This window comes from Seriola lalandi, unplaced genomic scaffold (genome assembly GCF_002814215.2).
Source record: "Seriola lalandi dorsalis isolate HSWRI2012SDOR001 ecotype SW California unplaced genomic scaffold, Sedor1 jcf7180002054911, whole genome shotgun sequence".
Classification (NCBI taxonomy): Eukaryota; Metazoa; Chordata; class Actinopteri; order Carangiformes; family Carangidae; genus Seriola; species Seriola lalandi.
Window position 1 is genome coordinate 1,067,765 of NW_019525463.1, and position 12,289 is coordinate 1,080,053.

Here is a 12,289-nt window from a genome sequence, read left to right on the forward strand (position 1 = left end):
ATTAAAGGTTGGGAACCGCTGCTTAAAACTAACTGCATGCAGAGGTTTTTCTTTTTCAGTGACCCTGTAAGAAGAGATGTCACAGCTCGACTGAAAATCCTGTCTGTGTTGTTGTTGTTGTTGTTGTTGTTTTTCATCGCTCAGTCTTCCATCCGGTGGAATGTTCATATTGCCGGAGCGAGAGCATGATGGGTTTCCGGTATCGGTGCCAACAGTGCCATGGCTACCAGCTTTGTCAGAGCTGCTTCTGGCGTGGCCATGCCAATGGTCCCCATAGCAACCAGCACCAGATGAAGGAGCACTCATCCTGGGTAAGGCAAAACCTTGATCACTCACAATTTTTGTTGTTCCTTTTTCTAAACAATTCAAAAGTCAATACCTCTCCATGAGAATGATTTTACAACATAGCAGACTATTCAACCGTCCTCCTACATTTCCTGTCCTCTCAAAGCAATTCAAGAGGGGTTTTATGGGGTTTTAGTCATTTTGGCAAATTAAATTGTATTGATTGAATTCACCATGTTGCCGCATTCCCCCGAAGCTCGATCATTATGTTATAAATCGAAACAAGGGAAGTCATATGCGCTGAATCCCAAATTCTAATTCCCATCCCACTCGTTTTTGTACAGAGCAGAATGATTCGGCTCGTGAAGCCTCAGGACCGGAATGACTTGCCTGAGTGCATGAAAGACAAAACTGTCTGACGAAAACATGATGACATTTATGGTGAAGGTTAGGTTTAATCTGTTCTGGATGTTTTTCCGACAAATTTGTGTGAATCGAATGTCTATGAAACACGTCTGTGACATTGTTCACCATGTCATCTGGTTTCCAGCTCTCATAAACATCTGCAATGTTTGGTTTTGGCATTTGGCAGCATTTTCAATTCACCTCTGTTCTGATTATCTGGCAGTACTACTGGCCAAAGAAAATATGACTGCTCATTTAGGAGTCCATTGCTGTGTCACCTCCTATCTGCCACCAAGTTCATATATATTTGTATGCATTGTATGGGCAAAGCAATTTCACGCACGAAAGGAAAATTCAATGTGCTTTACATTAAAATTCATACAACATGTATAGAAGAATATAATAAATAAAATATGTAGTATAAATACATCATGGACACAGTTGCAGTTGATCATTGGGCAGTTTAGACCAAAGTAAATAACAGCACCATATTATTCTCAAAAATTACGACAAAAAATGAATTAAAAATTTGTTGCATTTATGGTATTTACTCCACTTTTTGCTTGAAATACAACAATGCAGTGTTTCACTTTTGCTTCATGTGTTACTTACACCTATGCAACAACAGCACAAAATGCTGAAACACATCAGTGCTTCAAACTCTCAGTTCACTTCGCGCTCAGATGTGGCTCACAGCTATCAGCACACCGTGCCTTTTCATCACTGTAAAATTTACCCCAATATACTGTAACGATAGGCCAAGACATGACATTTCAGATGAGATCCTTAACAATCAACCCGCCGTAAAGGGTGCAGTTACTTTCTATCATGATATTCTAGAGGTATCTAGTGATAAACTGCGAGTAGCCTGGGAACAGGAACTCCAGAGGAATGTGCCCCAGGAACTATGGCAGGAAATACTTCACAGTATACAACGTATTTCATTAAATGCCAGACACTTTTCAATTCAATTCAGAGTTGTGCATAGAACTCATTATACCGAATCCAGACTCTGTGCCATTTTCCTGGGGATGTCTCCTCTTTGTGAGAGATGTAAACAGGAAGTAGGTGCACTCATTCACCAGCTTTGGTCCTGCTCAAAACTTGAAACCCTTTCAGTCACTTATTGTCGATTACGTGTCAAAAGCCTTTAAAAAAAAAAAAAACCCCAGGCCCAACGGTGGATATATTTGGCCTAATCTCTACTCCGTCCTCTTTAAACAACTATGAGAAATGAGCCATTTCTCTCTGTACGCTTTTGGCCAAACGTTTAATTTTGCAGAAACAAACCCTAAGTCCCACATTTGAGAGCTGGCACACGTGCTTCACCTCAATATACACTTATCAACAGGGAAAATATTTTTCACAAGACTTGGCAACGCCTTTTTGACGGATGGGAGGGAATCGGCAGGACCTCCACCTGACAGCTGAAATAGTGTCACTTGAACACTTTCTTGTATTCTGATAAAAAATACTGTCTGTGGAATTCAGCTGCGTATACCAACGTGTTTGTGTGTGTGTTTTTGTTTTGTTAAACATAGCATATTTTGAGTTCAATATATTTTAGACGCAAGGGAAGAAATGTTTACACAGTGGAAATGGACTTTAGGGAACTTCCCTCCTCTTCATCTTGTCGAAGTATTCTAAAACAATAGTAGCTGGTAACTTTCTTAAGATGTTTCCTTTTGTGCATGTTTTATTTATTTGTTATTTTTTCCTAAATGGTGAAGCATGCTACACTGATCATCCTGCCTTAAGGAGCTGCAATGATTAATTGATTCATCTGACTTTTTTGTTGTTAGAGGACTAAAACTTAAAACGTGTTTCAAAGACTTTTCTAACGTCCCAGGAACGTGACAGATATTGTTCATTGTCGTAGTAATTATCACTTTCTGGCTTGTAAATATAATTCATAGTTCACACAACATCCGAGATGCAATTCAGATTTTTCTCTGAAAGCTCTGATATATCTGACTTGGCACTTTTAATGTGGAATCACTTAAAACCTGAATTTAATGGACATGGTGTTATACTGTCAGTGCACAGAGTTTTCAACCCTTAAACAAACAACTCTGCTGTCGTACAACCGTCCTCAGTTGTCTGATGTTGGAACACATGTAGTAAACATTTTTCCCATACATCCCATGTGACACGAATGCAGCATAATGGCCGAACTGCATTACAGATTTAAGGCTGTAAGGCAGTTTGGATTACAGCCGCCAACAAAACTGCCTGTGAAGTAGCAGATACAGACCCTTCCTGAGTGTGCACAAACTGCTGCTGATCCACACTTTTGACACAGTAAACAAACTGTTGACCTAGTTATGTAAATGGCTTCTGAAGCAGCTTAAAACTGTTTCTGCTACTCCAACACGATGACGGCAGCGGATACAACAGACAAGGTGACAATAATTTGTTTTTCCTGCCTCTCCTCACAGAAGTCTCCAGCCAAAAAGCTGAGCCATGCAATCAGTAAATCTCTAGGCTGCGTCCCCATCGGAGAGCCTCCGCATCCTGTGTTCCCCGAGCAGGCTGAGAGACCACAGGAACTCACCCATACTGTGTAAGTGCCATTCCCAAGACATTTGTTACCACTGGTTGTGTCATTAATGAGGGATACCCAGCCGATTTGTTGATTAACAGTACAGCAAGGCCCAGTGTGCTCATGATCTATAGTCTGTTCTCGTCATGTAACTGCCTCCATCTTTTCCGTTTCGCTCTCTCTACATGACTGATAGAGTGCCAGCTAAGATGTCAAGCCCCTGATTATTTGCTAACGCGGAAATGCTGATATACTACACGGTCTCAGAGGCTGCCGCCGTTAACAGCATAGTCGTCCTCATCAGTCTGTTGGCAATGAAACGGGGACGATGGTATAAATCTCACACTCCAGGCTTTGAAGCTCCTAGAAGTCATTATAGGAAATGCATTATATTCTGCTGCTGTCTTAAACCCTGCACATTCATTTACATTTCAGTTGAAAAATGGTACGATTTCCATAATCAATTCCAGCACAGAGATGCATCCGCAGTAGTCCACATCGCTAAGGCCACTTCATATTTTTCTCATCATTATTGCACTGAAACTCTGATGCTTTTGGCCTCCACCAAGACACAGTCTGATGATGTTTCAGATTTAAAAAAAAAAAAGTGATAGGACCACAGGAAATCTCTCAACTTTCTCATTGGAGTTTCAACATTTCTCATAACTCATTTCATAAAAAAATCCCATTCCATATTCCAGTCACGACCATAAATATAAAGCTGTCTGTATATGCTTTTGCTGCTGGCAAGTGTCAGTGAGTAATTGATCGTGAGCTAGATCATGGGGGGAGAAAGTAGCTCAGTGAATGCCAAGAAAAACAGACCCAACGTAAATATATCAGCATGATTTCCTGTTTTAATGCGTGATAGATACCATCATCTTTGAATCAGTTCTCATATCCAGGCTCAGCCCACTGGCGGGAGGATTTTTTTTCTGCATTGTGCCCAAACTTATGCATTTAAGATGAAGTCTACATTTGCATAAATTTACAATTCATCACAACGTGGAGAATCAGCTGTCGACCTGGATGTTTTTTTCCCAACTGAGAGATGAGGCGATTGGATTAGCCTGCACGGTATAGGCTGTCTAGCATGAAATTACATCACACAAGTAGATTAATATTGATTAAAATAGAATTTGTGGCTAAAACTATTTTGGATTACGTCTCTCCAGTGCCCTCAGCAAGCAGTAATCCGTGTCGTTTTTTTTTTTTTTTTACGATGTTGATTATTTCAGATGATGGAGGCCCCAAGAATATTGACTTTGGTCCATTTGGGGCTCTTGGTTATATTGGATTTTGTAGCACAAAGGCCTTTCATTATAATTCTTTTTCTCTGAATGATTTTTCCATGAAGGGTCCTGTTTGAGTATTTTTTTAAAGACAGATATGTAAGTTATTTGCAGAGGCGGAAAATGACTGTACTTTTACTCAAGTATTGTCTGAAGTACTTCAGTACTACTGGTACATTTCAGAGTGTTCTTTTATCACCTCTGCAATTATCTGGCAGGTATAAGTACTAGTTACTTTTCAAATTAAGATTTTACAATGGAAAAAAAACACATGAGAAGCCTATATAATATGACGTATTATCAAAAATCAAACCAGTGGTACCCTATAATTTTGGCTTGTGACAACTTAAAAAAATGTGAGTTGTTAGCACTTTTACCAAAGAGACATTTCTCCTTTAAACTTGTCAGATGGTTTCATTTAAATAACTTTTAGCCCTAATAGGTCAAATGATCCAATAATAAACAAAGCAAAGATTACAGAAGAGTAAAAAAAAGCTGGTACTTTTATTTGAGCAAATATTTCTTCCACCTCTGGTTATTTAACAGACAACGTATTTCTCTGTGGTATTTCTTAAATGGAATTTTTGGGGCAGAAATTCTAGGAATTTCTTGTCGTCATGTTCTCCTTTAAGACTTTAATGGACAAAGTGCATTGTCATGCTCTTGCAAATGGCATTTCAAGGTTGGTGGCACTGTGTGTGTGTGTGTGTGTGTGTGTGTTCACTGACTTTTAGGATAATGGATGTGACTGTTGACCCCTGAGACTTGTTTGTAGGTCCCTCTGTCTCTATTGTTATGTCTGACGCAGGGAAGTTATCTACCAAAAGTCTCCATCTTTGATGATGGAGAAAAAAAAGAAGCTATTTGTGGTTCCAGATGTATTTATTCTTTTATTTGTGTATTGTGATTAAGTAGCGCCGCTCATCAACCATGCAATGAAAAGATGTTTTTAACCTGATTACCTTTCAAAATAGGAATTCATCAGCAACTGCCATTCTCTATTGTGGTGCCATATTTAACTGTGCATGTCTTCAAAATGAAACAGGTATATTGGCAAGTCATTTTCAAAGAAAAAATATGCATATATGCAGCAGAATATTACAGAAAATGACACATGATACGAGATTGTAACATTTAAAGGATGAGAGGATTGGTACCACGTTCGTATCTGTTAAGTATGAAGCTTCAGCCAACATCTGGTTAGCTTAGCTTAGCATAAATACTTGAAACAGGGGGGACACTGTTAAGCTGGCTCTGTCAAAGAGCAACAAAATCCACCTACAAGCACGTCTAACGTTCACAAATTACCACGTTATATCTAAAAACGAAATCTAAAAATGACAACGTGTGGTTATATGTGGGTTCGATGAGAAGATTAATACCATAAACCTTGTTGCTCTGTTGAATATGTAGCTAAAGCTAGCTAGGAAATGTTAGCTTGTTTTAGCCTAAACAATGGAAATAGGGGAAAAAGCTACCAATAAAATTTTAATGAGCTATTTGTAAGTTTTGCTATCGCTACATGGCCAACGTTAGCATCAACAGTTGTTTACTTGCCAGTCTAGAAGAAACGTCGTAAGTTTAGCATCAAACTTCATTCCTTTACTTGCCAAGAGCTGTCTCCAGTGATGGAAAGCAATGTCAATATTAAGCTCGTCTCTATCATGTCTTTTCTACTGAAGTTAACATGCTAATAAGCTAGCCCAGGTTCATCTCCTCACTTTCCGATAGCAACTCATTGTAGCCTCCAATCTGCCCTGATTGACGCTGCTCAGAGGGCGCATTACAACCTCTTGTCTTGTAAATACAATGATGGCCAAACCTCTTGTCAAGCGACAATCGCCACCACCAGCTCCCAATAAGGAACATGTTTGGCAGCAGAGATAACTTACAAATAGCACTTTTAAATGTTATATCCCAGAAGTTTAACAATCCATGCAAAAACCAATGTGTAAACATGTTGATAAGTGAGCTTCAGAGGTGCTGGTGGGTGGATCTTATTACCTGGCCAGCAGGCCAAAGCAAACATTTCCCAAAAAGTTGAACTATTTCTTTAAATCCAACTGTAAATCTTCTGCACTCTTTGTAGCCATGAGCCATGAGGTAGAAGAACTGGCACTAATGGAATAATTCCTATTTGTTAACAGTCGATTTCAGAGAAATTATGGGTGAATACTGTAATTATCTGCCTACCGTTCCCATGTTGATTTGCCTGTTGGCTACAGAAATCTTCCCACAAACTGGATCTCTCAGATAATTAGTCACAGGAAAACTGCCAAACCTCCAATTTTGTTCTACTTTGACTCCATTTTATTGATGATACATAACACCGAGAGGTATGTATTGTTGGTATTCTGAAACTAGCGCAGCCAGTTGCCAATCCGGATGAATGTTGTCTGCGCAGAGGTGTTATTTCATGTTGTACACCAGGAGACATCCATCAGCATGGTCTCTCAGGTGTGTGTGTGTATGTATGTGTGAGGGGTGACTAAGTGCCTGTGAGTGAGTAATAATGGCAGAATCAGGGTAGAGCGTCAGGTTTGATCAAAACTCCCAAATCGAACGGACATGAGACTCCCAGTCGTCCAACCCCCTCGCGTCGTCTCCAGACAAAGTGCAGCTATTCTGATGCTGTTTTGAAATATTTACTGGCATCTGAAAGCAAAGACTAACAGCGAACTGAGCTGTGAATTTTTCCCCTCCACTCAAACTGTCAGTGAGATTCTTGGGGATTTGTGTTTTGGAGAGGAGTTATAGGTTTGAGATGCACCGTCTGTCTCAGGAACTTTAAATCTATGATACGGCTTCTTACCTTCAGACTTAGCACCGCTTCTGCCAAAAGACTTAAAGCATGGAAATAGTCTAAAAGTTTGAAAAAAAAATAGGCATCTTACCTTACTTTGCATTAATGTGGAACACACATTTGGGCGTCAGATTCTCAGTGCCATGTTTAATATTTAGCAACCAATTTTCCACCCTCTATATAATCCCCAGAAATCCCTTAACATTTTAAAAATGCCTTCCTCTGTTTTACAGCTTTTTTATTCTCCGGGTCAATGCAAATTCCATCAGTGTCATCAAAATGGGAGAGGGCAGGCATGTAATTCACTTTTCTGTGAGCGTGATCCATTGGGTTTTTATGGCCAAGCTACTGACAGCCTCGCAGGGAAATAGGAGTGCCGTTGCCAGCAGGAGAGGATGCTTCATGTTTGGGTATTATTTTTAGCTGGCTGAGGGCGATTGAAGGCAGCCATGCATCCGTCGTTGTCAGAAATAAGGTGAATGTGTTTGTGTGTGTGTGTGTGTGTGAGAGTGGGAGCGTGTGTTTGTGTATGAAGCGCCACCAGACTTAATTTTCCCCCTGAACCTTTGCCAGCTGCCAAGTGCAAGGAAAGGGTGTTACATTGTCATTCGCTGCACACAGGTAGAACGAGGCTTAGCGCATTGCAGACTTTGATCTCATAGTTCCTAAATGTTATGTCAACTCACTCCCGTTTGACCTCCAGGACACTGGCTGGATGTCTGTGCTTGGACTGTGTGTCCTTAATCAACATCTCTTCAGCCCGTGAACCACAGGGCTGCAGATGCTGATGTGAATGAGTTAGAATGAATCCAATTTTTTAGAGGGAAATGAAATACAGCTACTCAGAGGTTTTTACGTAAGAAGAAGCTCTTTTTTTATTGCTCCCTACTGCGTAAAAGGACTGATGATTATTTATAGAAGGATAGCTGTGAAGAGCTTTGACTTATGTGACTTGCTGAAGGTAATGGGGGAAGAGTTGAGATACAGTATGGAAATGTATAGTTTACTATCTATAGTAGAGGCTGTTTTACTACACATTTTTCTCCTGAAGGGATGAGAGTAGATTTGTGCTTTTTTTTTTTTTTTTTTCCTTTGTAGAGGTTGCAATTGAGGCATTTTGAGCAAATGTCATTTCCCTAATTTCCAGGGAGTGTGATAGCGAGAGGTGAAAGGACAGTCAGAGCAGAGAGCTTCAGAGAGACAGAGAAGAGGAGAGCGAGAGAGAGAGTATGTGTGTGTGTGAGACAGAGAGAGAGAGAGAAAATCTACGTCGTCATAGAGTCACGTGACCGCCGAGTTTCCTTGGAGACAGCAGCAGTGTAGTACATTGAGATGCTCGCCTGCTCAGTTGAGGGCAGGTTAGGCATCTGGCAACAGCAGCAGTTGGATGTATTTTGCCAGCCAGGCAGGTGCTTTCTCTCCTCACAGAGGTAAGTGTGATGGCTCGGGTCTCACCTTCTGTCTGGAGCTCACCTTCAGGGTGGATTACTCTAACATAATGAGCGTTAAATGAGAGGCAAACATTTTACTTCTCTGCTTCTGAGTGAGACTACAGGGCAACATGTGCAGCTTGGAGTAGTGACAGTTGCTTTGCTTGTTATTATATTATCGCATGAAACATGAGAAATTAGCAGGATTGTGTTTGTGCAAATTGCTGTAGAAACTAAAAATTAGGGTTGATGAATTACTCATGTAGGACCGTCCGTGGTTTTCTATTGAATCTGTTAGGCTCGTCCTGAGGGAAATTTAAATGCAGCATGTCTTTAAAAAGAACATGTTAACCCCCTTGAGCAGCCACATTAATGCAGGGAATATGTTACTTTAGTTTGTGAAGAAAATAACACTGCAAATTATTTGGAAACAATTGGTGATGCAAAAATCTATTTTCTGTTTTGTTTTTAGTGGCACAGTAATATTCAGAAAAGACAATGTGTGCTGTTGAGGCACTTTGTGACACTGTAGAAAAAGAAAAGCTCTCAGTGCTTCATGCTGATAACAGTATTCTGCACAATGTGGATATAAATAGTTTGATTTGGCAAAAAAAATAAAAATGCTGATTGGACAAATACACATTATAAGCTGTTCAGTGCTTTGCCTTTTATGTGGTAATGAGAGCTTTAAATAAAACAGTCGGTTACAATAGGAATCGGGGCTGATAATTACAGGGAGACACTGTGTGCAGATCGAGGAGATGCAACTACAGAGACATGGAAATCAAGTGCCGTCGTGAGTGGCTGCTATGTTCTGTGCCGGGTGAAGTGTGAAGCTGAGAGCACCTGAGATGTGCAGGGAGATATTTTGATCCGTTAATGAGACTCTGTGGTCCGGGCTGCGATGAGCTCGTCGGAGGCCACTGATTCAGCCGCCAGATGGACCCCATCGCTTTGTTTACTCTCACAAATTACCTCCCACAATGTCACCTTTCCTGCTTTTTCACAGACTTCCAGTTTAATTAGATTTTCTTGTCTGCTGTTGTTGCCTTTGCTCATGTTAATTAGGTTTAAGCTAATGGCCTAAAAACATCTAAATTGCCGTTCCCCTGGAAAAGTCAATTATTTTGCAAGAATTTGAAGTTAACTCGTGTACAACATGTTGCCTGCTTTGTGCACCGCACTCAGTAGTTTGTTATGATCTCTACCTGCCTCCCCTCTCACCCTCTCTCTTTGTAAAGTTGGATTGAATTGAAGTCAGGATCGCTGATTTATGAATATTAATAGAATGCAAATCCCCCTCCCTCCATTCCCTGGTGACAAGCACCACAGGCCTCTGCAGTGTAGCATTAAAGACCTCTAATCTTGTCTTTTAGTCAGCCGAAACCAGTGGCCAACAACATGAACGACACAATGCTCATGTCCTCCGGGGCACCTACTCCCACCAAAAGGTAAGCACCCCCCTCCCCCCCAAGGCATGATGTCTTTTTTTGAAGATATTTACTGCACAGAATTAGGTTAACGTTTGTCATTATTACCCCTAAAACGTCAGTTTAAGAGACACACACCCAAACAACATAAGTCCTTTTAATCACACACAGAGCGCGGTCTGTGCTCAGAATAGGTGACATATTCTCTCTCATCAGTGGCAATAACAAGAATAGCGCAACAAATCAGACTACAGATGTTATTTGTTCCCTCACACTTGACACACATTTTTTTGCGTCTGAGCAGCGTGCCCTTGTGAGTGTATTTTTAGAGGAAAATTTGTTACGCCGTCACGAAGGGTATGTGAGCTCTCCTACTTAAAGGGCTGATTTGACAAATAGATTATGATAGAATTGGAGCCTTATCGTGTAAGCAGATAGCGGGCGAGGGCCCCGTGAAAGCAGCCTAATTGTCCTCTCATTCGAGAACCTTCTCAGTTAAAGGCCACCTCTATTATTATTTACACAGCGTGGTAATGAAGCATTGTGATTATATGAATTCGATAATGGAGAGCACTCTGAAGGGAGCTGTAATGTATCTGCACTCTGTCCTGCAGGTCTGTGCTGGGTGAATTTTTGTCTTTCTTTTTTGTACAGTATCTCTCTCTCGCATCGTTCCACCAATTTGTGTTTGCAAGACGGTCCTGCTCGGGGACTCAGGGCTTCCCACAACACATTAGAAGGGAGGAGACATCACTGTCTGCTGTAGACAAATAATAGAGGTGTGACCGACCACCTTGTTTAAGATCGGGCTCTTTGTTTGACATCCAAACAAAGGCTTTTGGTAGAGAATTCAGAAAGAGCTCGAATGGCTGTTTTTTCCACTTGTGCTCCTCTGGGCAGGGTTATCATACAGTACACCAAGGACCCAGGCAGCCGAAGGGCAGCGTGCACACTGCAAAAAATGTCCATCGCTGCAGGAATGAGGCTTAAAATCTGTAGTTTTAGTTGTGAAAGTCTGCCAAAGGGTTGGGGTCACGCCATTATTCCCCTTACTCCACGCAACAAATTGACATTACATTTTGAAGAAAGTGTAATCATCTACCTTCGCTGGAAGATTTTCTGTCTGCCTTTAGAAAAATGAGATGCTAACAATCAATACTAGATTAAGTTTGTTGCGGAGATGAGCATTTTGTGCAGTGTTGTCTCCGAGGGCTGACAGGATCAAGATTAGAGCGGGCTTGAGGGAAGCTGACAAGATAGGGACACCCGAGGCGGTAAACGATGCCTTGCGTCCAAAACCCGTGGAGGTCAGTGGAAGACATCACGTGTTGCGGCATGTACAAGTGGAAGGCGACGCTCTCCTGAGGTTTGTTTCACTGTGGCAGTAATGAAGAAGCCTGATAACCTTTGTCTTGACATTTTGCTCTGTGAGTCAGAGCTGCTTTGGGAAGATGTCATGCACTGAGGATGCTGTTGCCTTGAGGGGGGGCATAACAACTACAAAGCTGCCATATTTAGGGCAGAAATTGCGCATTAAGCCACCGTGACGCCTCCAAAATAGGTTGTGTTGAGCGTCAGTGTGGATACCGGTAGATAAGGTGTTGAATGTGGAGGGAAGGAGCAGGTTTCACTTAGGTTTGGTTCCAGTGAACAGAAGGCCAGTTGCTACCAGGCTTTCTCTCTCTGTGTCACATTTGGTTTGTGAATATTAATCTATTGTTATAATCAGCCTGCACTGGTCTGCCTGCTTTCTCATTCTCATGGCCTATGAGTCAAAGATGCCACTGCTGAATAATGCAAAGCTCCTTGTGGCTCTGCCTCATTTCAAGAGCCTCAAACTGAAAAGCAGCACCGCCGCTGTCTTTGTTTGTTTACCCTTTCAAATTCCACTTTTTCATAAGAGAAGGAATCGCAAAACACATTCATGACTGTGTGTGTCAGCGCGGAGTTGAAACTGAATGCACTCTGTTTGAAAAATAGTGTGTGTTGTGCTTCCAGCCTCCATCACAGTCTGCGCTCTGATACTGTCTGCTCTGCTGACATGGCATCTGTTCCCTCCCACCTCGCTCTCTCTCTCAGACAATCGCTCATCACTAGCCGCC

General features: G+C 41.4%; 1 protein-coding gene across 5 annotated transcripts in view; it reads left to right on the plus strand.

Moving 5' to 3' along the window:
* dtnbb (dystrobrevin, beta b) overlaps positions 1 to 12,289 on the plus strand; it is a 35,287-nt gene that overhangs the window by 9,079 nt on the left and 13,919 nt on the right. For 3 of the 5 annotated variants that reach the window (XM_023430770.2, XM_023430772.2, XM_023430773.2), the window contains exons 9-11: positions 145 to 311; positions 3,129 to 3,253; positions 10,134 to 10,208. In XM_023430770.2, coding sequence (XP_023286538.1) covers positions 145 to 311; positions 3,129 to 3,253; positions 10,134 to 10,208 — 367 coding nt within the window. The remainder of the gene's footprint in view (positions 1 to 144; positions 312 to 3,128; positions 3,254 to 10,133; positions 10,209 to 12,289) is intronic. The other 2 variants (XM_023430774.2, XM_023430776.2) reach the window with 1 other exon arrangement.